Genomic DNA, 27,131 nt, shown 5'->3' with positions numbered 1-27,131 from the left:
ACATGACCCTTGACCCCCTGATGACATCAAAGCAAGTGATGTCATTTGACCCCACCCCAAAGTGATATCGCGGGAAGCAATGGAACATGACCTTTCACCCGTTGACAAAACAGGAAGTGGCATCACATAGCATTGTACACTACGAAAAATATGGTTACGATATCACTATAATGTGATGTACATTTCATACCTGATTGGATCGCCATATGTATCGTTAAGATCAGTGTGTATAGGCCCATATTACCAAATTACTGTGATTGCAAGCAGACGTCCATGACCAAATGATAATGATGTGTTATTATATAGCACTTAAGCTTAAACGCTTTACATAGAAGAAATATACACCCAATATCACCCAAACTGTGTTGGTACCCATTTATCGACCTTAGAAGGATGAAAGGCTGAGTTGAGGCGTTTGAGAACAGACTAAATCAGTGACTCACCCCCTGAAGTGTGCCTGAAATTAACCTTTAATGAGTCTAGCAATTATATATATATATATATATATTTTTTTTTAGAGGGCACAAGGGAGACCTCAGAGGTCGCACTTGCGACCTCTGGCAACCCCCAAATGACTTCCCTGAAAAGCACACTGTCGAAAAATGCTATCTGACGGGTAGCTAAATCAGACTTTACATGTGCTGTCAGATTTTGCTAGCGATTGCATTTTCTGACATTACACCGGCCCACTGGCCAGGGGCCCAGTGCTAAAGTGTACCTAAGAAGTAGTGGACTGTGTTCCTTGCTGGCTTGCTCCCGCCCCACCCCCCATCACCATGCGCAACCAAAACCACTAAAGACACACACATGCTGAAGGGAATGTTCAGTGCTCAAGTTTCAACTTCTTCCTACACTTCTATTGTAAAACTAAACCATTCTGGCACCGTTTCCTTTTAAAATCAAAGTATAGGAACAGTAAAGCTTTTTTTGGGAAAGTAGAGGCGCCCCTCTCCCGCCCTCTTCAATCCATTGGACGTGACGTGTTTATGCTGTACTCGGCCTGATAAATGCTGGCGCCTGCAATTCATGGGCAGCGTCTGCTTGGGATTGGATTGGCTGTCTGCGGGGAAGCATGCAGCGGCTGTCAGTGGGGGCAGCTCGGTGATTGGCTATATCAGGTGCCAGAGGATCGCTGTATTACGAGCCTGCTGCCAGACCGTTTCGCAGAACGCTGCTGGTGGATTCCGGGGTGGGTTAGCAGCTGTGCCATGGCTGCATTAGACTGGTACGCGCACAAGTCTCTGGGGGACGGGCTGTACTGGATACAGGAGCGGTATTACGAGTCCAGCAACCGCGCCAACATCTGGCTGCAGCGTGGATCACACCAGGACTTGCTCATTGACGCCGGGTTGGGGCTGCGCAGCCTGCCCGAGTATTTGCGCGTAGCCGGGCTGTTGGGGGACGATGCTGGCCAAGGCGGTGCCTCCCCAAGGGGCCGGCGTCCGCTGCTGGCGCTTGCCACACACGTGCACTTTGACCACTCGGGCGGTCTGCACCAATTCCCACAAGTCGCCATACACCGCGCGGAAGCCGAGGCGTTGGCAAGAGGCGACAACTATGAAACGGTCACTTGGCTGTCCGACAGCGACGTGGTGAAGGAGCCCAGCCCGGGATGGAGAGCCAGCCAGTATCGCGTGCAGCCAGCACAACCCACGCGCCTGCTAGAAGAGGGTAAAGAAGGAGCATCGCCCACATTGCATCTAACGTTGAAGAGTGAATTGTTTACGCGCTATTATTTTTCCTTATGCACGCTAAACTGGCCGAGATTACATACTAGGGCGTATTACTTTCGCGACCTGGGTTCTGCACACGATAAAAGGGTACATTGGGACATTGTACAACGGAATACGATATGCATACAGTGCTTTAGGTGGGATACGAATAAGAAGGACGATGAGTCTTGGAGGGGCCGTGGCCAGCATGTGCCAAATAGGCAGGTGACAAATACAAGCACCACCTGGTTGCCCCCCACAAACCAGCAGACATGTACTTTGGGTCACCCAGGATGCTCTCGTCTGGTCTTATTTGCGTCCAGTATATATAGTGTAAATAAACCCCCACTGGTTCAGTTTCCATATAAACTGCTGCCTTTAAAACATCCCTTTCTGACTCGGCCCATGAGCAATTCTATCAGGAGAAAATCACAATCATTCTGTAAATAAATTACACAGGTCTAGTGTGCTTAACAGCTTCTAAGACCCCTTCTAAGTGCTAATGAATCATTTCAGATCCCCGGCTGTCTGCCTGCCCCCCCCCCCCCCGATAATCTGTAGCTACCCCTTGCAAGTAGTATACATATATTCACCAGGCTGTGTTACTTTAAATGCGCGTATGCTGTACAAGACAGACCTCGACGTGTTAACCCTCACATAGTCTCTCGGACATGAAATCACCCAGGAGAGCAGCTGTGAGAAGGGGAGGTGGACAAATTGCACCAGTGTAAAACTGGTGCTTTGCATAAAATCATTGAGCATTTTGGGAGCATAAGAACAAACACACATGTTTATATATGACATACCTGTGGCAGTGCTCTTCTGAGCACACAATGCACACTGGCCTGTCTGCTTATTTAATTTATGATAACAATGTAACAGTAAAGTGATGGGAAACTACGAGACATGTATACAAAGTTGGAGAGAATAATCCTTTGGGAGTCAGGTGCTGGCTGTCCTGCTTTAATAGGCTGGCAGGTTTCATGCACACATTTCCTTCATGGCATCCTCACCACACTCACAGGCGTTGACCAAAATCATGCCAAGTGTCAAAGGGACAGAGTGCGTCCCTGGCTCAAGGGCAGTTTTTGGAGACTGCTGGGGCTCCACCACAGCTAGCCCGGGCCCATCCAAAGGCCTGCATCGAGGGGAAGAGGGGGGGGTATTTGGTATGTTTTGGGTGCCATCAGATTCCTCCTACAACTTGGTTCCTCCAGAGAGGTCTGAGTAAAGTAAAAGCCAGAAGAGTCCAGGCATTTTCCCCTTACAAAACACCTGGGGGCAGGGGACTATTCCGCACTGATTAACAGAATAATCGGTTGGGTTTCTGAGAACATTACAGGAATAGATTATATCATATGTATTTTGAGTGGTGCTGTATTCCATGCAACTATGTTTGCAATTTTAATTGGGAATATTTAATCAGGAAATTATGATTGTTACATTTTAATTGAATACATAATTCATAAATCACAAAACTTTCTGTATTTCAATCCACAAATCTTTAAATTTTATTTCAATAGATCATATTCAATTAAATAATTTGACATATTCAATTTCAATTATTATCACTAAAACAAATACAAAATAACGTCAAACAAGCTTTCATTGTCTGTCCAAGTCGTTGTTTGTGTCCTTAGATAATATATGGATAACAATTTGTATGACTTCTTGATAGCATTCAATATTCAAAAATTTGAAGTTCAGGAATTCTTTGCCTGAGAATTATATATACTTTCAAGTGTTCTTAAAACTTCACAGAATACAGTATTTCAGAATACAGACATGTTAAGACGATGCGATTAACCTTTCCTGCCCAGAACCTATTCTCACCAGCAAAAGTGACACACTGGTATGATAATTCTAATTTAAGTACTGAAATATAGTAGGTATCTTTAAAAGAATATTTTGTGAATGATGAGCAATGTTATTTTAATTGACATATAACTGCGCCCATCATCACCATAAGGATTTCATGGCTTTACACTTTATCTAAATAATGGCATATTGTGCTCCTGCCGGGGTAACCAGACATTGGTCTGTGGAAGAGAGGAAAGTGCAAAGGAGAGAGGAAGGAGATGCGGGAACAGAATACCAACAAACAGACAACACAGAAGGGTTGAGGTAACGGGTATATGTAGTACTAGAAGTGTTTGTCTATTGGGTATTGGATCCGACAGAATAAAACCTGTCCGTAAAGCAAAGCATTTACTGTAAAGGCAGATTCTATCTAGTAGTGTTGAGTTAGTGCATGGTTGTGTAATGAACTCGAAATGTGCACAAGGGTGTTCTGGAAGTATGGCGACTTCTTGGCAGAATAACATATTTGATATAACTCACCTCCCTATCCTAGCTTGTAGAGATAATATTCTGGGAGTGCTATGCCGACTCAAGTGTCGGCACCTAAAATGGGCTAGGTGCAAGTGAGTGTGGGAGACTCAAAAGGAAGGGAGAGGAAGAAGGGACAGTGCTGAAGCCTCCAAGAATCATACCTGCTTGGCCCTTTGGTGAGAGAGGAGTTTGGATGGTCTCTAATAGATGTAGAGGGAGTGAAAGGAGACTCTATTATCTTTTGTGTACTATAGTCTTCAGTAAATGTATAAACCCATGACATCCCTGTTTTGATCTTAGGCTGAAGACCTAGGGAATCTGGAAACGAAAATATCTACGGTTGATCACTTATTGCACAAGGTTACCTGATTTATTGAATGCTAATAGGTTTATGGGCTGGAACATTATGTGAAGGATGGGGTAAAAGAAACATGTTGCCAATCAATTTTGCAAATGTACTCTAAATATTTCTAGAACAACATCTGTGTGGTAGAAGAAATAAAGTAGCACATAGATGGTAAAACAGGATTACATATAAATACATGTTTCCGTGCATTTCCTCTATGATTATTGCTGAGTATTGAATAATATGTGTACATTCTAAGCATTGTGAGGAAGGCATGGTATTGAGCATTAGCCACATACACAATGGATACAAGTTTCAAAACCTTTATTTACGAATTTGCTTGGGATGGTAGAATTCCTAACTCTAAAATGGGAGTAATCTCGACCATTAAACAATAACAAATACGTCCAAGTCAGTCTGGTCAAAATAAAAAGGCCTATACTAAGAAAACCTAATCTTGCCCTCCTTCTCAAGATAACAAATGTGTTAAGGGAATACAAAAAGGAAAATAGTGTGTCAAAAAGAAATGTCACAATGGCTTCAGCACCAACTCCCTTCCCCAGGTTCAACCCTGGGGGGACTAGAGAGTCTCTTAATAAACAAAGGATAGGTGGATGGCACAGTTCTTTCAGTCTTGCACACTTTGGTTTACTGTTACAGTTTGCTGGCTTAGGTATACCAGAGGGACAGGGGGTCACACTACGAGCTCACAGTTCCAGGGCCCAGCAAACCCTCCCCCAGCGCACAGACGGAGGACTCAGCCAACTGCAAGTTAGAACTGCTGTTTATTACACAAACAGACAGGGATCATACAGGACATGGAAAAACTCCCGGACTCACAGCTCCTAAGCCTGTGTCGCACCATTTTGTTCGTTTTCTACGTCACAACATAGGGCTCTTCCCCAAAAACCTACGAGAAGGCAGGATTGGGTAGTTGTGGTGGTAGTGCCTATGCACAGCGCCTATTGATATTACTCTATTGGTTCTCACATGTCAGGTGGCTTGCCTGCCCCTTCCCCAAAATCCATCTATTACATTGTTGCAGGGTCGCAGGATTACCATTGGCCCTTGCTGACTGCCATCCACCCCTGGATTTCTGTTCCCTGATTGGCTGGAACTGATCTCCCCAGGCCTAGGACCCAGCTCTGTTCTCAGCGCACTTTCTCAAGGTGATGAGGAAGACTATGTTTTCCCAATTTAAACGTCAGGGCTACCACTTTTGCCTGTGAGAGTGCCCTCAGTGTTCCAACGTTGTTAAATAACCCATGTTTCATTTCATGTCTGTGTTGCTAAGAACTGTTTGTCTTCCCACCACGGGTGAATGACAATTGTCTGGCACGGCTGCACTACGTGGTTGAGGACCGCGAAATCGAGATCTCCGGTCTGCAATTTTTGAGGATTTATTCTGCTTTTCTTGTCTCTTATCTTTGGAATGTGCTTTGTGTCACTGACCTTGGCTGCAAGCCCTGGCCTGCTGTTCTGTGCAGCCTTATTCTGCTTTTCTTCGCCTCTCGTCCTGTGGCTTGTGGCCTCATGTAACCTCATTATAGTTATACTATGATTTCTATATATTCTTTCTCTCAATCCTCTCAATTGATGATCAGCCAGTTGGCCTTCCAATTCCCACAGCCTAGTTCGTCTTAGCCTTGGAAGAGCTGGTCCATCTTGTACGCAGCCTCGCTCAAAGTGTGTCTGTGCGCGCCCCCTTTTATTATCACAGGGAGTCTTAATAGGTGGAAGTTGTACATTATTAGAGCTACGTGCCTGACTCTGCCTGGGCTCATTACAGGGAGAGGGCCAATGGAAGTCTGGAGAGGTAATCCTTCTAACCTCATTTCTCTCCTTCCTTGGTGCAGTACTTTTGTCAAGACAAAGTGGAGAGGAATTATGGGAGTTGTAGTTTCCCATAAAACAAACCAGGATAGGGGTTAAATGGGTTGTGGAAAAGGGGGGATACCATGTCTCACCATTGGGTGCTTTTCCCCCACTCCCCGAGGACCACCTTCCCAGGTGATCCTCCCTCACTTGTCCACCCCCAGGGTCGGGATCCAAAAGCAATGCCCTTTCCCTGGCCACCTGAGTAAGGGATCCCCGGGGACTAGGTTGTGAAACACCCTCTGGTTTTTCACAGCATGAAGTCCCTAAAGGCAAGGCATAAAATAAGCGGTACCGCATCGCAGTTTACGATACAATACTCCCGATTTGCTTTTTATTTCAGTAATCATGTTGCACAAACTGCAACATGATTTTTAGAATTTTTAGATTGAGGGATTGATGCTTTCTTAGCCTGGCTGTGCTTGTGGTGCAGAGCGCACAGCCGAGGAAGAGGGGGAGAGGCTCCTGGGATGGGCTGAAACATTGCATTTTTCATGTGCCCAGCTCGGTGCTGTCTCAGAAAGACATGCGCAGAGCAGCCGATGTACAGAGGCCAGAGCATGGAAGTGACAGCTCGAGCCACAGCTCGGCTGCCCAGCCATCGTGGATGCCGTTGGTAAGTACTTGTTAATTAAGATCCCTGGGCATATGCCTGCAGGCTGTGTGATCAGTGCCGGGGGCTGTACAAGCCCCACACTGATAAAACTGCCTGCAGGCATATGGTCTTCTTAATGTTCTTTGAAGCGGGGACTCCAATGATTTGCTGCCATCCCACGCTTCAAAGAACATTTTAGAACGTCTTATCAGGCTGTTCAGTGCGGGGCTCACACAGACCCTGCACTGATAAAACAGCCTGCAGGCATATTGCCTTCTCAGTGTTCTTTCAAGCACGGTACTACAGTTCTTTGCTGCCGTCCCGTGTTTCAAAAAACATTTCGAAAGCCTTGGGCTGTGGTATTAGTGCGGGGTTCACACTGCCAAAGCACAGATAACACTGCCTGTACGCAGGGAAGTATCCAGCATTGCAGGAGTGTAAATATCCAGCATTGCAAGAGTGTGAGGGGTGGGGGCTGTTTGAGCAACATTGCAAGGGGGGGCGGGCAAAGAATTATCACAGATGCAGGAAACTCATCGATTAGATCTCTTTAGGCGCTCTGGGGCAAAATGCATACAAACCTCCTAATTTGCATATGGATTGCACCAACAGAAAAAGGCATCGCAAGCAGCATCATCATTCTTTGATACTCTGAGGCACTATGGAAGCGACTTTAGAATAAGTTGCCATAAGTAAGCGAAATGGCATATAACTTTGTGGTGCAAAATACCTAAATTGCACTTTAGTTATTTATGGAGCAACTTTATAGTCAGGTTTTTTAAAAAAAATAAGAGCATGATATATTAACATAAGCTCCGAAGTGAATGAAAGAGCTGCAGATAAGACACAGTGTGATTAATTGATCTGCCCAGGATCACACACTTTGGTTAAATGGTGAACCTGGGATGTGGACAATTTAAGCAACTGAGCACATCTTCATAGGTTTAGTTGATATAGATATTTATTAAGATTTCCCTTTGCATTTCATGTGCTTAAATAATACTTTATTTAAAGCAATGCATTGGAAGCAAAGCACATTACGTAAGAAACTACCCTTTCATAATGAACTTTACACTATATACATCATTATAGAAATATATTGAAAGATATTGAAATATAAGCGGATGGCTTTAGTTGTATTCTCCCCAACCTTCATGCAAAGTCACAATAGCATCATGCAGACTAATGTTAGCCTAACAATACCCCCCCTGGTTAAAGCCATAGTAATTCTTTCATAAAGCCTGCAGTATTATGTACCCTGCCCAATGCTGAACACTCCCTCCCATGCACATTTCTAAAGGGACAAAGGTCCCTGCTAATAGCCCCTCTCCCTCCAATCAGTGCCTAATGGCTCACATTAGCTCTGGGAACTTGGGACAATGTCCTAGCAGAGGGACAAGTCTCCCATTCAGAAGGGCTCAGGTGTCAGGACAATGATTGTGCTGAGCAGGAATTGCTGAGCACCCATTGTGCTCTCAGCGGGACACCTTTCCCATTGGGCACTCTTGAGGTGCCGAACGGGGGAGAGGTGTACCAGTGACAAAATTCCTGGTCAGGCTCTCAAAAGAACCTGTGGGGATGCAGCTTGCCTTTGCCTCCCAACATCCCCCCACCCCGTCCCCCGCTCAGTACGCCACTGCCTGTAGGCATGGGGGCCAAGTTTTCCATCCACCTTTATAAAACCCATTTACCAGTAGGAATTGGGGAAAAAAAGCCACAGCATTTATAGGTAGGTCTAAACCTATAACAACTCACCAGCCGTCGCCTAAACTGCTCGGCTGTCTTTGCAGTATTCTGCTTTTGTAATTCCTACTTCCCCGACAACTCGGCCACAAACAGTTTGGCCTGTCCACCACCTACCCCCAATCAAGGCTGACCACAATAAGGCAGTCCCCCCGTCCCGCGTTGAAGAAAGAAGCACTTGCTAATTTTGCAAGATGCATGTTAACACTTCACTAAGCCAAAGCCAACAGGAGAGGAGGCCAGCCGGAGTGATTCAGAATAGCATGTCAATCAATCCAGATTCTTTATGGTTGCAAAATGACACTCCTGCCCCCGTTGTTCAAAGAGAACAGAGAGTGCCCCTCTGCCTGAAGGCATTGCCTTCTTAATGTTCTTTGAAACATGGGAGTACAGTGATTTGTCTGCACATTGTGCTTCAAGCAACATTTACAAAGGTCATATGCCTGCAGGCAGAACTGCATACATTTGAAAATAAAAACCCTGTGATTTCTGCAGCCCGGCTTCTATAATTACTATAAACTCGGTCCTCGCCTTTCCCTATATTGAGAAAGGGGACAACTACAAGACACAGAATCGGGCGAGGTTAGGCAGGTCTGCCTGCAGGTTGCATTATCAAGAGGTTGTGTGTTATCAAGTGTCTGGAAATAATATTTCTCCTGCGCGATGATTGGTAGAAGATATATTCTTCCCAGCCATTTGCTATTGTCATCCCAGCACTGAAAACACAGCCTACAGTCATGAGGCCTTCTAAATGTCTTTGAAGCACCTGATTGCAGCAGGGCCGGCTGAAGATTTGCCATGGCTCGTGCAGGCCCATTTCAATCTGATGTTTGGGGGCCCTTAGCCTGGAGCGGAGACAAAGTCTGGGGGTGCAAACATTCTTTTAAATTTTTTTTCAAGTGTTTCACAGTTTACAAGAAACTTTTACACTTAAGTAAATTAGAACAAATAAATAAAAATGAAATAATACAACCAAATATACATTCTAACGAAGACAAAGAAATACACCTGGGTGGGGCTGGGGTTTAATACCACAGATTATAACAAGACTGCCAAACAGCTGGGAACTGAAACACTAAACGTCCACTGAAAAGCTATTAATCCTTCTTTAGCAGCAAGGGTCTATTCTGAAACCACCCACCTTAAAAAGGCAACAAGGTGATAACCCTTCTAGATACAGAGGAAGCCCAAGGAAAGTGACGGCCTGAAGGACTCCAGCAAATGCAGCGTGTTATGTGTGGAATGTGTGCACTGCAAAGTATGAATTTAAACTATCGAATATAAGAAGTATGTCATAAGATTCCTGACTGCCAACATGGGGACAGTTGCTGATGGACCCTCCCAGGCTTTGGCCCCTTTCAACTGAAAAGGTTGAAAAGTCCTGATGCCTCCCGTGGTCTGCAGTGATTTTCTGCCGTCCCACGCTTCAAAGAGCATTTAGAAGGGATTTACCTGCAGGCTGTATTCTCAGTGCAGGGCTGTGTGCTATGAGGTTTCTGGGAATAATATTTCTTCTGCCCGATGATTGACGGGAGATACATTATTCCCAGCCATTTGCTAGAAGTGTTCCCGCACGGATAACAACCTGCAGGCATGAGGGCTTCTAAACGTTGTTTGAATATCCATGTGATAAATGAATTGTGCCTGAACTGCAAGGTTAAAAAGGCCCAGAGAAACATCTAAAACAGGTTATTGTTAGTTGCAAATGTGCCTTATTTAGGCAATTGCCACGTTGCAATTAACTGCTCATCCCTTTAAAAATAAAGATATAAAAATTGCTAATCATTTAGGGTGCATTGCAAATCAATTGTTTTTTACTTAGCAATTTTGGCTAATCATTTTTGCAAAACTGATTTATGCCTTGAAAGGTTTGTAGAGGTCTATGGCCTGGTCTGAGAGGAGTGTATGGAAGCCAAAGTATGTGACATAAGGAGTATCTCGATGCTTGAAGTAAATATAAGGAAATAAGGAGACCAAATGTTGGCTTGAAGATGTCTAGGAAGGATAAAATGGAGAGTGCATGGGAAGGACGGTAAACAACAGCTAGGTGTGAAGAGTAAGTCCCTGCATGTAGGTTTTTCATCTCTATCCTCTTGTGGGATCATTGAAACAAATTACCAAGTAGAACCTAGCTGTTTTCGTAGTCTAAGCTTGCAAAACGACGGCAGCATGCTTGGTGTAGACTACATTAGTGCTACTCCATATAGAGCATGTTGTGGAGACTATTATGGTATAATCCTTATATGTTTATATATTTTCACTGGAAACACTTTGTTAAAGGCACGTAATGGTTCAAAATCTATGAAATTCACTGAAAATACTTGTTAAAAGGGATGTTATGTTTAAGTTGCACTAATAAAAACCTATGAAATCGTTGCAAAAAAAGTTGTTAGAGACGTTATGGTTGCAAGGTACTATCGGAAAACCGAAGAAATTCACCAGTTATGGTAAGCTATGCAACCATACCTCGCACCACCATTATGCACTGCTAAGACTAACACCCAGGAGATCAAAGATGACATCACAAATTGTATCATTGATGACATCACCGATGACATCACATACCAGGGACAGTTGTTTTTGCTCAGTGATGGTGAGAATATTAAGCAGAGGACTTGATCTGGTCCCACTGCATTGAAAACATGATACACATACTTTTAAGGTGCTGTATATGTTGGCCTTAAACTTGTGCTATGTTCTTAAGGTAATTCCTTAGGGTTAGGCCTGAGTTTAGGATTTGAAATTGAGGGGTCCGAGGAGCTATTTAGCTCCTGAATATAGCCTAGAGTAGCCTGGTTAGCTTAAAACAAACAGTTACCAGGAGCTACTTCTCGCTCCCAGGCCAACCCATGCCGAACAAGCACATCTATGTCAATTTAACTCTGTGCATTTGTGACCATCTATAAATAAGCATTAGAAGACATATATACGACATTTTAAAGCACAAGGAGTCATAAATAATGGATACAGATATACGTTTGCATTTTATGTGGAAGTTAGATTTGTGTAATGCTATGTACTAGCTCCTCGTTCCCCAGTGGTAGCTCCCGGTGACTGGTTACTGCTGGTTACTGTGAGAAACCTGAAGGTGTCTCCCTGGCTAGTCTCTGGGGATCTGTCATCCAGGTGGCCAGGACACACCCATCGCTAATGGATCCAGTTCCTGGCGGTGGACCAGTGAGGGAGGACCATCTGGAGGTTCCTTGGGGAGTGCGAATGGGACACTGATGGGTGAGACGCAGTATCCCCTTCTTTCAACACCTTTTCCCCATCCTATCACGTAGGATATTCTAAAACACTGCCCGCCCCCTTTTTCGACACAAACACTTTTGCACCACACAAAAGACAACGGAATAACACCAGAGCTGTTTACCTGGAATGTCCCAATACAAGGTGTCAGACAAAGTCAGGCAATTGACCAGACTCACAAACACCTAACAGCCCTTTCCCTTCCCCACAGGGATAAAAGGTGGAGCACAAGAGCACGAGACGAGCAAGGCAGACAGCACGACGCAAGAGCTAACTCAGCACGGCAGTTCAAGAAGAGGAGAAAGACGGCGCAGACCGAGAGGGTGACAAGGAGAGAAGCAATCTTGCCCTTTGCGACCCAGACCTGTGAAACCTCTGATAGAATGAATTAGAAGTCTGTGAACAATAGCCAGTGTGTGTTGCAGCAGATGTCTACGGTACATGACACCCCCCTTCCGCTGATAACCAGGCCAGAGGGAGACGCAGGTCTCTATGGTACCAACCTTGACTCGAAGGAGAAGAAAGCCAAGCAGTTCATTAAAGCCAGTGAGTCAAGGGAAGGGCCGATAAGAAACCAAACTGTGTTGAACAATAAATAAGCCAACTGCTAATTTTAACTTTTGAGACGCTTAAATGATACATTAATGAAAGAGGGGGTAAACCAGCAACAGAGGAGTCGGGCACCATGTGGGTGCTCAAGCAAGAAACTCTGGGTGATTACCCGAAGGTAGAAACTACTGCAACCAGAAGTCCTTGGGAAGAGGCGAGAAGAGGTCAAAGTGGTCATACAGTGGTCTGTAAAAATGTTGTAAAATCCTCTGTACCATCGAAAATCTTTGACCGACAAATGATTGCGAAGCTAAGGGAAATGATCCCGCTTGGTGTAATTAGCGTATGAACAGTGTGTTGAAGTTGGCAAGAGTGAACCCGGCAGAAAGATGCTAACGGAAAGGGGTGAATTCTAAAAGTCCCACAGGGGACTGTTTGGTTGAAGTTGGCAAGACTGAACCCGGCAGACGGATGCTAACGGAAAGGGGCGAGGTCTGAAGTCCCTATGAACAGTGTGTTGACCGAAGTGAACCAGACCACGGGCTGTCGACAGTAAACTGTCTGTAAAAGTTGGTGACAGTGAACCCAGAATAGGGAAGTTGACAAAAAGGGGCGAAGCCCGAAGAACTGTTTAAAAAGACATTAAGATTTGTAAAAGTAAGAAAAGCGACAGTGAGCCTGACAGAGGGAGGCGAATGTCTAAAAGGGGTCTGAGCCCGAAAGAGGGAGATCCGGGGTGGAAAGTTGTTGCCCAAAGTGCATTGAAAAAGGAACTGTTTAAATGATTTGTTGAATACAATCTTTTGAAAGGTCTACGCCCGGAAGAGGGGGACCCAGGGGTGAAGCCATCACCCAAGTTATACTTGAAGCAGAACTTTGTGTTTGTTGGATGCATCAGGCCTCGAAGGCAAGAGACTTTTGTTAAAAAGAGACTTAACCATCAAAGTACCTGATAGCTGGTACGGAACTGTCGGCTTGTGCTGGGAAAGCTCGAGTGTGTGCTCTGCTCAGGAGTCCTGCCTTGTCCCATGCTCAAACTGTGGGGCAGGGAGACCCCTGGCTAAAGCCCATCCTGATTTATGATTTGAGAACACTTCTATCTTTATTAAAAATGCTATCCCACACTCTTTCTCTATTCAGTTGTAAGGATTTGGCAATAGTTTTTTATTTAGTACATGCCATTTATTTTGACAAGACACCACTAGGCTTGCCTCATTTTCATTTGATGGTCGACACTGCTCCCATCGTAGATTTAGGTTTAGGTTAGGTGTTTTCCACCCTGCATTCATTGTTCAATAAACACCCTTGAACTGTGAACGCTTGTGTCTTTCTTTATTGTTGCCACCACGAGTTCCTTACAATACCCAGGAACTGATTGTAGCTCCTGCTTATCCAATCCTAATTGAGACATAGAGCACAGATACATAGAACAATAAGCAGGACCCAGACAGACAATACATTTTTTATACATGATGATGAACTCTAATCTGTCATTTTCTAGTCATGGTATTTCTTTCCTCCGTACTAGAGTTTCCCTGTATGTGCCTCAGATTTGTATGCTCTCTCTCTCTCTTCTCCCTCCATATATATATATATATTTATATATATATATATGTATTTATTACTAACAAAAGTGTGTAGTAATTCATTTATTGTTAGCTGTTAATTCCAGTTTAACATTAGTCAAGATTCTGATAGGTGTGGATTTATGTTTCTACTTGCCAAACATACCAGATTCGGCTTATATGGTCCATGCTTCAGCCATTGCTCATGTGTATGTATTGTTAGATCTCTGTTTCAACCACAAAACTTCAGTAGAACGTTTCCGTTTCAATAAGTACATTTTGTGTAAGTACATTTTGTGATGCATGTAGTAGTTCATGAGAGGCCTCCTGATCACCCTTCATATGTTGCTAGCAACACTCTAAACAGAACCCCTTGTAGGGACTTCCCATCGGAATTGATGGCATCAATGATGCCATTTATGATGTCATCTTTGATGTCCTGGGTGTTAGTCTTAGCTGTGCATGCCTGTGGCACGAGTTATGGTTGCATAGCTTACTATAACTGGCGAATTTCTTTGGTTTTTCGATTTTATCTTGCAAGCATAATGTCCTTTTAAACACGTTTTTTCTAATTAATTTCATAGATTTTTGTGCAACGTAACTATAACGTCCCTTTTACAAAGTGTTTTCACTGAATTTCAATGGTTTTTATAAGTGAAAATGTTTCATGATGTTACAGCACTGTATAGAATTAATAATTCCTTTTAACATATATGAAAGGACTATAAACCCCCTTAAACAAATATATTTTGTCTGCATGCTGCGGATGCAAGTCATCTTGAATTGCCTTGGGCATGAGTCTTGACCATGACCCAAGCCCCACCAAACCACACCCGCTATCCACTGCACCTGTCATGGCCCTTGCCCCTGGCCCTGACTGGCAAGTCAGCCTTCCAGTAAGGCCAGGTCAAAAGCCTTAAAACCTCATCCAAGACTCTCTTGGAGTCAGTCCTGGCGCCTTTGGCGCCAGGCTCATAACCATCATGAAGACCAACATTAGAATGGGACTATTTACTTGGGACTATTTAACTTGGGGGGGGGGTTCAGACAACATGGAGGCACACACATAGCTCAGTTACAAGGAACTGAGCTATGCGATCTAGTCTTTTGGGTGTGGCAGGCCTGGGACTACTTTACCTGGACTACTTTGGGTGTGGCAGGCCTGGGACTATTTTACCTGGACTACTTTACCTGAGACTATTTAAACCACACCCAAACAGCATAACATGCTTTGCGTTATTCTGCTGTGGGCAGCGTAACGCTCACCGTGTCCAGTTCTTTGATGCCAGCTTACCTGAAACCAAGGACCTGCAGAGAGAGAAAGAACACTATGAAACTTACCTGGAACAGTATCCTGTCTTCAATCCATCACCAACTTCAGTTCCACTCACCTGAAGGTACGAACTCCATCATCCGGCACCGCATGCATCCTGGAACACCATAACCTGGAAAGGGGAGAAAGAAAGACAGCATTAGTAAGCGTTTACTCACGTTTCCTCCTGAATGAAGAAAACCACACAATTCTTACCTGGGTAGTCATCTCCTGGTCAGTATCATTGATGGAACATTACGGCGCTCGGCGAGGAACATTGCAACCTGCAAGGAGAGAAAAGACACAGATTAGCAATATAAAAGGCGAAACAGCATGGCGCATCGCGCATTACTCACCGGACAGCATTGCGCACACCACCCTTTCGCCTACCTGCCCATGCTCATCTTCAAACTGCATGACACCAAAATACCTTTCCATACCTAAAAGGAAAGAAGCAAGACATTATTTGAACTAAGAGGAACATACGAACTACATATAAAGACTGTAAAGCAGCAAACCTACGGAGTCGCAGCTGGCCTGGATTCCCACAGGGGGGCTTGCACCAGTGAAGTAACTTGGTCACTGCTCGCCCCCCACATCTATGCGCCCCTGCCAAAAGGAGCAGGACGGAGAATCCACCTTTTACAATATTAAGGTGAGGAGAAGGCCCAAGGGGGAGGAAGGAGTTGAGGCCAACGGAGGTGGGAAAACAAAGACAATCTGGTATTGAATCCAGCTCTCCTATATTGCAGACCCATCTTTAACCAGAGGCCTTACCAAGGGACCAGGAGAGGGTTCGAGAGTGCCAATCATCCAACCACGGCATCCCCGTGGATACCAGGTGAGCATAACGGAACGCAAAGCCTCAATAATATTATCCACCTGGGCGTCATGGAGATTTCAGAGACTGACCAGTTAGTTCAGTTGTTGGGACAATTACGCACTGAAGTACATTCAGCCAGGCAAGAAACCAACGCTCTTAGGAGGGATTTGATTGTTACTAAGGACCGTACAGACGAAATAAGTAGACAATTGCTCCAATCACAGGCAGAACAGACCCCATTGCCTGGTAACATTCCGCCAGCACCTGTACCAACTTCTTCCACCAATCCAGTACAAATAACCCTTCCTGGGGCAGTTCCTTTTGCTACACCTGAACGATTTATAGGGGACCCCAAGAAGTGCGCAACGTTCATGAACCAGTGTCGTCTTCATTTCCTTTGCAGACCTGGGGCTTTTCCTAACGACCAATCGCAGGTTGCTTTTGTCTTGTCATATCTGAGTGGCAGTGCTGCGGATTGGTCGGTAAATCAGGATAACCCGTTGTTACATGACTTTGGGGGTTTCCAGATGGAAATGGAAAAACTCTTTGCTCTTCATACCCAAGGCCAAGCATTAGACAACAAACTTTTGTCACTCCGTCAAGGAAGTCAAGACTTGCTTACATATATAGCAATATTTAACAGACTAGTCGTTGAAGCTGGGTGGCCTGAGGAAAAAAGGACCCCACTATTTCATCGGGGTCTACGAGGGGAACTAAAGGATGTCCTTGCTCAAGTGGCTAACCCACCTAAAGACTGTGGAGAATTCATCAACCTTGTGGTGCAATTAGATCACAGATTACAAGACAGAAAAGCGAACTGGATAAGGTTAGACACTCGAGCTGTGTATGTCCGGTCAAAGGATAATGTTCCACGTACATTGGAAAACATGGTAGAACCCATACAAATCGGAGGTGTACGGCCCCCTTTAACTAAAACTGAAAGAGACAAAAGAAGGCAACAGCAATTATGTTTATATTGCGGAAAATCAGGCCACTTCCTCAAAGAATGTCCAGTGAAACCACCAAGGAGAACTGTTGGAGCTACAGAGAAGGAAGATAATAACAAGGAGTCGGAAAACTATCAAGCCCGGCAAGCGTAAAGGTCCGCTTGTCAAGCGAGAAGGACGAGCCACAGACCTCACACTTTGCATTACCAGTAATTTTCATCAATCACCAACAACCGTCTCGGATGCATGCTGTCGAAGCATTCTGTCACAAGCTTCTTTCTTTCTCACCTGTTTTTCCATGCTTGTGGTCTTCTTGGGACCGCTTCCCTTCTTCCTCACTGTTCGAGACTTGTACAGGTAGGAGCGCAAGTCTTCGGGTTCCAGCATGAAGTAGCCGGCTGCCTAAGCAGGATAGCGTTCAGTATCCAGGAATGTTCAGCAACGGATTCAGGAAGGAGGAGGGGTGTGAGTCCTATGCTCAGAGAGTGCCCGGGAGACCGCGGCACCGAGCACAAGACGGGATCCGGGATGAGGGGAGATAATGCTAGCGGGAGAATGCAGGATTCAGAAGAGGGTTCCAGGAAGGAAGAAAAAGGGTTAGGGAACTGGAGATATTACGGTACACTCACTAACTCTAAACACACGCCTAACAACTTCAAGCAGTAGCGTTGAGACGCGGAGAGCCGCAGGGGCGTACCTGTTTTCTAGGAAGAAGAGTGTTGCGCGCAAAAACTAGAGCCAGGAATCAACTGAGGGAACCGGGGTAGGATGTGGTAGGACAGATGGTAGAACCGAAGGATGAAATCCTTAACTGCAAAAGAATGGACTTGTCTTGAAAGCCGAATGGTCAGAATTGTTGTAAGCGAATTCAGCTATGGGAACCAGAAGCGACCAATCATCCTGGACCTTGGTTGCAAAACAGCAGAGGTATTGTTCTAGGGTCTGATTTACTCGTTCTGTTGCCCCATTAGTCTGAGGATGATATCCCGAAGACAATGCACGCTGGATGCCTAGTTTTTGGCATAGTAGTTTCCAGAACTGGGATATGTACTAAGGTCCTCTGTCAGAGATGCTCTTGGAAGGTAATCCATGAAGCCTAAATATCTGTTTTAGGAATATCCCAGCCATTTCAAGCAAGGGTGGTAATTTGAACAAAGGCATGAAGTGAGCCATGTGGGTAAACAGATCAACGGTAACCATTATGGTTGTATATCCTCTGGATGGGGGCAATTCCACGATGAAGTCTGTGGCGATAATTTCCCTAGGGTGTGTTGGTAACGAGGGTTGATGTAGGAGTCCTGCAGGTTTTCTGTTATCATGTTTGTTCTGATTGCACACTGCGCAGGTTTGGACGTAAGTTCTTACGTCAACAATCATCTTCGGCCACCAGAAATATCTCTGAATGAGGTGGAGAGTGGAAGTGATACCACGATGTCCCGATTGGAAGGTATCATGGCAGAGATTCATGATTTTGTCTCTCAGTTTTCGTGTGGGGATTGCCAGTCGTTTGTCCTTGAAGAGATAACCATCTTTCGTTACTAGGTTCCATTAATTATTCCTGCTTTAATCCTTCCAGAGATCGGAAGAAGGTGTTCCGACTCGGACGTCTTCCAGGAGGGAATTTGCTTGTTCAACAAACACAGTATTAGGAAACATCTTCGGAAAGGCACAAGCTTCGACTGACTCGTAGTCAGGATGCCTGGATAGGGCATCTGCTATAATGTTATTAGTTCCAGGAAAGTGGTGAATATGGAATTGGTACTGGGCAAAAAAGAAGGCCCAATGGTCTTGACCGGGGACTGTAGGACTTGCAAGTTTCTATGATCTGTCCGTACTTGCACTGGATGTTTAGCACCCAAGAGTAGATGATGCCATTCGGTAAAGGCTTGTCAGATGGCCAATAACTCCTTCTCCAGGACTGAATAGTGGCTCTCGCTGGGAGTCAAAAGTGCGGGATAGGTAGGCAATAGGATGTTCCATCTTGTCTTCGAATTCTTGTTTCAAGACTGCACCAATGGCGTAGTCAGATGCATCTGTGTCCACCAGAAAGGGCCGATCTATATCGGGTTGGGCCAGGATTGGACCTTGAGTAAATCTTTGTTTAAGCTGCTGAAAGGCCATTTCTTGAGCAGTTGACCATTTAAATGGTGTGTCCTTTAGGAGTCCTACTATGGGTTGCACTATGTCAGAAAATTTAGGAATTAATTTTTCGTAGAAATTTGCAAGTCCCAGGAAGGATTGAATCTGTTTTACTGTGGTAGGTGCTGGCCAAGAGAGTATGGAGTCGACCTTGGCAGGATCCATTCCAATTCCTTTGGAGCTCAATACAAAGCCAAGATAATGAACGGTTTGGACATGGAAGAGACATTTTTCTGATTTGGCCAGGAGTTTGTGTTCACGTAGACGTTGTAAGACTGCTTTTACATGTTCTTGATGGATCTGGGGGTCGTTGGAATAAATCAGTATATCATCCAGGTACACAATGACAAAAAGGAACAGCATATCAGAGAAAACTCTATCCATAAAGCGTTGAAAGACCGCAGGGGCGTTGGCGAGACTGAAGGGCATTACCAGATATTCAAAATGACCAAAGGGAGTCCTGAAGGCCATCTTCCATTAATCGCCTTCCTTTATCCGAATGAGGTGATAAGCACCCCTAAGATCGAGTTTAGTGAATATGACAGCTCCCCGAACCGCCTCCAGGATGTCAGAAATGAGTGGTAGCGGATAACGATCATTGAGAGTACATTGTAGTCCAAACAGGGTCGAAGTTCTTTGGTGTCTTTCTTTGGAACAAAGAATAGGGAAGCACCGGCTGGAGATTTTGAAGGACGGATAGTCCCATTTGCCAGGTTGGTATCCAGGTATTCTCGAAGGGCCCTCTTTTCGGGTTCGGATAATATGAACATTCTGCCGAATGGAATCACTGCTGAAGCATCTGTGTCGATGGCACAATCCTCAGGTCTGTGGGGTAGAAGAGCCTGAACGATGGAAGTTGAAAACACATCTGAGTACGTTTGATAAATCTCAGGTACTTAGATAATGTTGGAAACACTTAAGGATGATTGTTTGTGTTTCTGGGAGTTCACCGGAGGGTTATGCAATGAGTCTTGAGACAAGCAATGGGACATACAGTATTCAGAACCTAGAAATAGGGATCCAGCTGCCCAATTGATGTATGGATTGTGCTTCTGAAGCCAGGGCATGCGTAATACCATGGGGTAGTGAGCAGCCTTTATGATGTCAAAACGGAGCCTTTCCTGATGGTTGTTTATCAAAAGTAGTAATTCCTTGGTTTGGTGAGTAATGGGTCCGGAAGACAAAGGTCTCCCGTCAATTCCTTCAACGGGTTGTATTACTTCTTTGGGTTCTCGAGGAATGTTGTGACTGACAGCCCAGTCATTGTGTATGAAAACACCCATGGCACCGCAGTCAACTAGAGCCAGGGTGGGGAAGGATTCATTCTCAGTAGGTGACAAGATTGTCTGAAGAATCACTAAGGTGTTTTGTCCTGGAGTATTCAAGGAAGGAATGGATGTGGAGCAGGCATCTTTCTCCCGAAGCTGTGCTCCGCTTAGGATCGGGAGCTGGCGTTTCCCGAACATCGGGGTGGAGCTATTGGGCATTCTCTCACAAGATGATTATCAGAGGCACAATACATACAAAGTGCGGTATTGATCCTGCGGATCCTTTCTTGCAGAGAAATTGGTCCACGGAAGGCACCCAACGTCATAGGTTCTGGATCTGAGGGACGTGGAGTGGATGCTTCTTTGAGGCAAGGATATTCTACGGTTGTCTTTGGAGATGTTGTCTTCGTTTTTCTTTTCTCTGCTTTCTCTCCTGGATTCTGAAGTCTATTTGTAAGGAAAGGTCCATCAGGGCCTGGAAGGAACTCAGACGAGCTACTCTGGCTAACTCATCCTTTACTTCATCATTCAATCCCCTTCGGAACAGGGTGAAACTAGCTTCTTGAGACCAATCGGCTTCTTTAGCTAGCTGTTTGAAGCGAGTCACGTAAGTAAGCATATCCTGAGCCGCTTGCTGGAATTCAAGGAGTCTTTCTTGTGCACTGTAAACAAGTTCTGGTCAATCAAACATGGCCTTAAAGGCATCCACAAATCCATCGTAATCATCGAAGAGGGGGTCTCCCGAATTGACTAGGGGAGTCGCCCATGTTAAAGCATTGCCCGTGCGGTGAGATATCATGAATCCAACCTTAGCTCGTGGTGTGGAAAAATAGTAGGGTTTGAATGTGAAATGCACTAGGCAGGAATCAAGGAAGGAACGCAGGGATTTGGAAGATCCATCATATTTGTCCACTACACCCCCTACCAGGATGCTTTCTTTGACCGCGGAATCCCAGGACAAGACAAGCTGTTTTAATGCTGCATTTTCGGCCTTGAGATTTTGAACCACTGTGGTTAATTCTTGCATTCCTCTCATTAGGTCTTGAACTGCGGCTTCCATGTCTACTTCTATGTCAGGTTTTTGGCGTCTCAATCTGTCACAAGCTTCTTTCTTTCTCACCTGTTTTTCCTTGCTTGTGGTCTTCTTGGGAGTGCTTTCCTTCTTCCTCACTGTTCGAGACTTGTACAGGTAGGAGCGCAAGTCTTCAAGTTCCAGCATGAGGTAGCCGGCTGCCTAAGCAGGATAGCTTTCAGTATCCAGGAATGTTCAGCGACGGATCCAGGAAGGAGCAGGGGTAGGCATCCTATGCTCAGAGAGTGCCCGGGAGACCGTGGCACCGAGCACAAGACGGGATCCGGGATGAGGGGAGATAATGCTAGCGGGAGAATGCAGGATTCAGAAGAGTGTTCCAGGAAGGAAGAAAAAGGGTTGGGGAGCAGGGGATATTACGGTACACAGACTCTAAACACACGCCCAACAACTCCAAGCAGTAGCGTTGAGACACGCAGAGCTGCGGGGGCGTACCTGTTTACTAGGAAGCAGAGTGTTGCGCGCAAAGACTAGAGCGCAGCGTTTCTGGGCCGTCGGCCATGTTGGAAGAATAACTGACCTCATACCACGGTGCATCATGGACCACGAAGTCCAGAAGGGGTGGAATCGGTGGTTCGTGACACATACATAGACAGCAGAGCAGTTGGGAATTATGTAGACCAAGATCTGGCAGCAGAGATGGGGCTTCCCTTATGCTCTAAGTCGACTACTGAAAGAGTTACTACTGTTGATGGGACAGAAATAGCTTCCGGACAAGTAACCCAATGTACAGCAGCACTAACCCTACTGTGCCAGGATGGACACCGACAATCTATTGCATTCGATCTCATCAAAGCTCAGTTTCGACTAATCTTAGGGATGCCATGGTTGGTAGCTCACAACCCTCTAATAGATTGGCGTGCCAAGAAGTTGGCCTTTTCCGATGATTGTGCTCGCACCTGTTATTACCAAGAAAAGGGGAAAACAGATTTATGTACATCTGCTACTCCCAGTATGGCACAATTGTACTAGGTGTGACTAGTACTCTGCCAAATGAATACCAAGATTTTCAAGGCGTGTTCCAGAAAGAACAAGCCAATACACTACCACAGCACAGGCCCTACGATTGTCAGATCGACCTCATACCTGGTGCGCAAATTCCTTGTGGTCGAATCTATGCACTTACTGAACCAGAAAACCTCCATTTGAAATCTTATCTTGATCAGTACCTGGCAAATGGATTTATCCGCCCATCTAAATCACCGGCAGCCAGTCCCTTATTCTTCGTACCAAAGAAGGAAGGAGAATTGAGGACTTATATCGACTATCACGCATTAAACCAGATCACAGTAAAAAAACGTTATCCACTGCCCCTTATTCCCGAATTATTGGATCAAGTCAAAGACGCCCAAATCTATACCAAACTGGACTTTAGGGGGGCGTACCATCTTGTTCGAGTGAAGAAAGGAGACGAATGGAAAACCGCCTTTCGTACAAAATACGGCTTGTATGAATACCAGGTAATGTCTTTTGGACTTTGCAATGCTCCTGCTGCATTGCAGTACTTTATGAATGATGTTTTGCGGGAGTTAATCGACGTTTGCGCCCTGGTTTACATTGATGACATCTTAGTGTATTCTGCTACAAAAGAAGACCATGTCAGGCATGTCCGCTCCGTCCTTACTAAACTCTGCCAACATAAACTGTATGCTAAACTCGAAGTGGAGTTCTTCGGTTTTATCCTCACACCAAAAGGTATCAGAATGGATAGGCACAAGGTAGATACCATTCTTAACTGGTCGTCACCAACTTAATTTAAAGGAATCCAGAGTATGTTGGGCTTTGCAAACTTTTACCGCCGATTCATCCCAGATTTTTCCCAAATAGTGCATCCAATTACATCACTATTGAGAAAAAACAATAAAAAGTTCCATTGGACCGAAGAAGCAGAGAAGTCCTTTTAAGAACTTAAGAAAAAATTCACTTCTTCTCCAGTTCTACGGCATCCTCGCCCAGACCTCCCTTATATAGTTGAAACAGATGCCTCTAGCATGGCTATGGGAGCTGTTCTCTCACAAAGGGACCCAGGAACAGGCCAGTTACCCCCTGTGGCCTTCTGGTCATGAAAAGTCCCACCTCCCGAACTCAACTATGCTATCACAGACAAAGAACTCTTGGCTATAAAATCAGCTTTCAAGGCATGGCGACACTATCTCCTTGGTGCTAGACATACTGTCACAGTCATAACTGATCATCGAAACCTGCAATACCTAAAAACAGCAAAGTCTCAATCATCCCGTCAACTGCGGTGGGCCCTTTTCTTTGCTGAATATGACTACGTGATCACCTACCGGCCAGGAGCCCGAAACGGAAAGGCTGACGCCTTGTCCCGCATGGGTGTTGATGAAAAGGTATACATAACTCCAGATCCAGTAGCCATCATTCCAGAAGACAAACTCCTGGGTCTTACGACAACATTGACACAGGGTGAACTCCAAAACAAGATCCAAATCTTAATGGATCCCACTTTCTCACAAGAGTGGTGTACTCAAGGAGAACATTACACCATTAAAGACCAGTTACCATATTTTAGGAACCGTCTATACTTGCCAAGTAAAGATTTACAAGAGCAGGTTATTTCGGGTTATCACAACTCCCTGATTGAAGGTCATCCTGGAATTGCCAAAACTCTAGCTAAAGTAAAACGAAACTATTGGTGGCCCACATGGCGTAAAGACATCATACAATTTATCCAATCTTGCGGTGTGTGTGCACAAAACAAGTCCCAAAAGCAGAAACCAGCTGGTCTTCTCTAACCATTGCAAATTCCTCCCGCACCATGGCACAAACTGTCCCTTGATTTCATCACAGGTCTACCTCCCAGTCAAGGATTCAACACCATCTTAGTAGTTGTAGACTTGTTCTCTAAAATGGCACACTTTATTCCTTTTAAGGGTCTTCCAAATGCATCCAATTCAGCAAAAGTATTCCTGGAGAAAATCATACGGCTACATGGCTTTCCATCGGTCTTGATCTCAGATCGAGGTAATCAGTTCGTATCCAACTTCTGGAGGAAATGCTGTTCAATGGCCCAAATTGACATTCGACTATCCACAAGTCACCATCTTCAAACAGATGGCCAAACAGAAAGAACAAACCAAACCCTCGAGCAATACTTACGTTGCATGTTACATCAAGTGGAAAGAAATTGGAAGGACTTGTTATGGATAGCTGAATATGCCTATAATAATTCATTAAACACTAGCACTGGACAAACCCCATTCTACACTACATATGGTAGACATCCACGTACTTCAGAATTGGATCTCCCAACCCCTTTGGAAATGCCAGCGGTTAAAACCCTACATACGACTATTTCCCAGGCCTTCAAAGAAGCAGCAGAACATTTACTCCAAGCCAAGAACAGACAAAAGACATTCATTGACTAACATCGTATTAAAGCCCCCGACTATCAAATTGGAGACAAGGTCTAGTTAGCATCAAAATATGTGCCCATAAAAGGGCCTCAGACCTTTTGTCCCCGATATCTGGGACCTTATTCTATTGAATCCATAATAAATCCAGTGGCAGTTAAATTAGCCCTACCACCCACTATGCAGATTCATCCTGTGTTTCACATATCACTCCTGAAACCGGTACAACCCGGTAGTCAGGTTACAACACCACCAAAACCAGTATTAGTTGACGGAGAACCAGAGTTGGAAGTAAAGGATATCCTCGACTCAAAATACACCAGATCCAAACTATGCTACGTAGTTGATTGGAAGGGATACGGCCCTCAAGACAGATCATGGGAACCTAGTGAATACATTCATGCACCTCGCTTAATTAAAAAGTTCCATCAGAATTACCCAGCCAAACCAGGACCAGGCAGAAGTCCCACCGTGAGAGGGGCCTTGGGGGGGAGTGCTGTCATGACCCTTGCTCCTGGCCCTCACTGGCAAGTCAGCCTTCCAGTTAGGGCCAGGTCAAAGGCCTCAACCTCATCCAAGACTCTCTCGGAGTCAGTCCTGGTGCCTTTGGCACCAGGCTCATAACCATCATGAAGACCAACATTAGAATGGGACTATTTACTTGGGACTATTTAACTTGGGGGGGGGGGGGGGTCAGCCAACATGGAGGCACACACATAGCTCAGTTACAAGGAACTGTAAAGGAAAGTCTAGTCTTTTGGGTGTGGCAGGCCTGGGACTACTTTACCTGGACTACTTTGGGTGTGGCAGGCCTGGGACTATTTTACCTGGACTACTTTACCTGAGACTATTTAAACCGCACCCAAACAGCAGAACATGCTTTGCGTTATTCTGCTGTGGGCAGCGTAACGCTCACGTGTCCAGTTCTTTGATGCCAGCTTACCTGAAACCAAGGACCTGCAGAGAGAGAAAGAACTATGAAACTTACCTGGAACAGTATCCTGTCTTCAATCCATCGCCGACTTCAGTTCCACTAACCTGAAGGTATGAACTCCATCATCCGGCACCGCATGCATCCTGGAATACCATGACCTGGAAAGGGGAGAAAGAAAAACAGCATTAGTAAGCGTTTACTCACGTTTCCTCCCAAATGAAGAAAACCACACAATTCTTACCTGGGTAGTCATCTCCTGGTCAGTATCATTGCTAGAACATTACGGCGCTCGTCGAGGAACATCGCAACCTGCAAGGAGAGAAAAGACACAGGTTAGCAATATAAAAGGCGAAACAGCGCCGCGCATCGCGCATTACCCACCGGACAGCATCGCGCACACCACGCTTTCGCCTACTGGCCCATGCTCATCTTTAAACTGCATGACAACACCAAAATACCTTTCCATACCTAAAAGGAAAGAAGCAAGACATTATTATTCGAACTTAGAGGAACATAAGAACTGCATATAAAGACTGTAAAGCAGCAAACCTACAGAGTCGCAGCTGGCCTGAATTCCCACAGGGGGGCTTGCACCAGTGAAGTAACTTGGTCGCTGCTCGCCCTCCACATCTATGCGCCCCTGCCACGAGGAGCAGGACGGAGAATCCACCTTTTACAATATTAAGGTGAGATGAAGGCCCAAGGGGGAGGAAGGAGTTGAGGCCAAGGGAGGTGGGAAAACATAAAGACAATCTAGTATTGAATCCAGCTCTCCTATATTGCAGACCCATCTTTAACCAGAGGCCTTACCAAGGGACCGGGAGAGGGTTCGAGAGTGCCAATCATCCAACCAAGGCTGGGTGGCGTCCCTGTGGATACCAGGTGAGCATAACACACCTAGCCTGCACCCTGGTCCAGTGTCCACTATACCCTCATAATGTGGCCAATGGCCAGTGCTCATGGCTTGCAGGTATGGCCAGTGTCATCAATCCATGGGGCATGGGCTTTTGGCCACGCCGCATAGCGCAATAAGCAAATCAGAGTGGACATTTGTCCTTGCCGAGGATCAGGCTCACTGCCCAGGCACCAGGCTATATCACAATTGTTTTATGTACATTTTGACACTGGAAAAAATAAAACACAGGACAGACTTGCAAAAGCATGCTTTCAGGTCCTGGCTAATAATCTTTGCGTAGGTTTGCTGCAAACCCGTCCAGCACTTCGGGCTGTAACCGCTAGCAGAATTTATTTTCCCACTCAAGCCTATCCCGATCTCGAA

At 45.3% G+C, this 27,131-nt stretch overlaps 1 protein-coding gene across 1 annotated transcript in view; it reads left to right on the top strand.

The window, feature by feature from the left end:
* The first annotated feature begins 1,091 nt into the window (after positions 1-1,091).
* Positions 1,092-27,131, top strand: part of MBLAC2 (metallo-beta-lactamase domain containing 2) — a 94,065-nt gene continuing 68,025 nt past the window's right edge. The window contains exon 1 of the mRNA XM_069627615.1: positions 1,092-1,671. Coding sequence (XP_069483716.1) covers positions 1,209-1,671 — 463 coding nt within the window. The 5' untranslated portion in view covers positions 1,092-1,208. The remainder of the gene's footprint in view (positions 1,672-27,131) is intronic.

This window comes from Ambystoma mexicanum, chromosome 6p, assembly GCF_040938575.1.
Source record: "Ambystoma mexicanum isolate Mex_15411 chromosome 6p, UKY_AmexF1_1, whole genome shotgun sequence".
In the NCBI taxonomy this organism is placed as follows: Eukaryota; Metazoa; Chordata; class Amphibia; order Caudata; family Ambystomatidae; genus Ambystoma; species Ambystoma mexicanum.
This window is presented reverse-complemented; position numbering and strand designations above follow the sequence as displayed.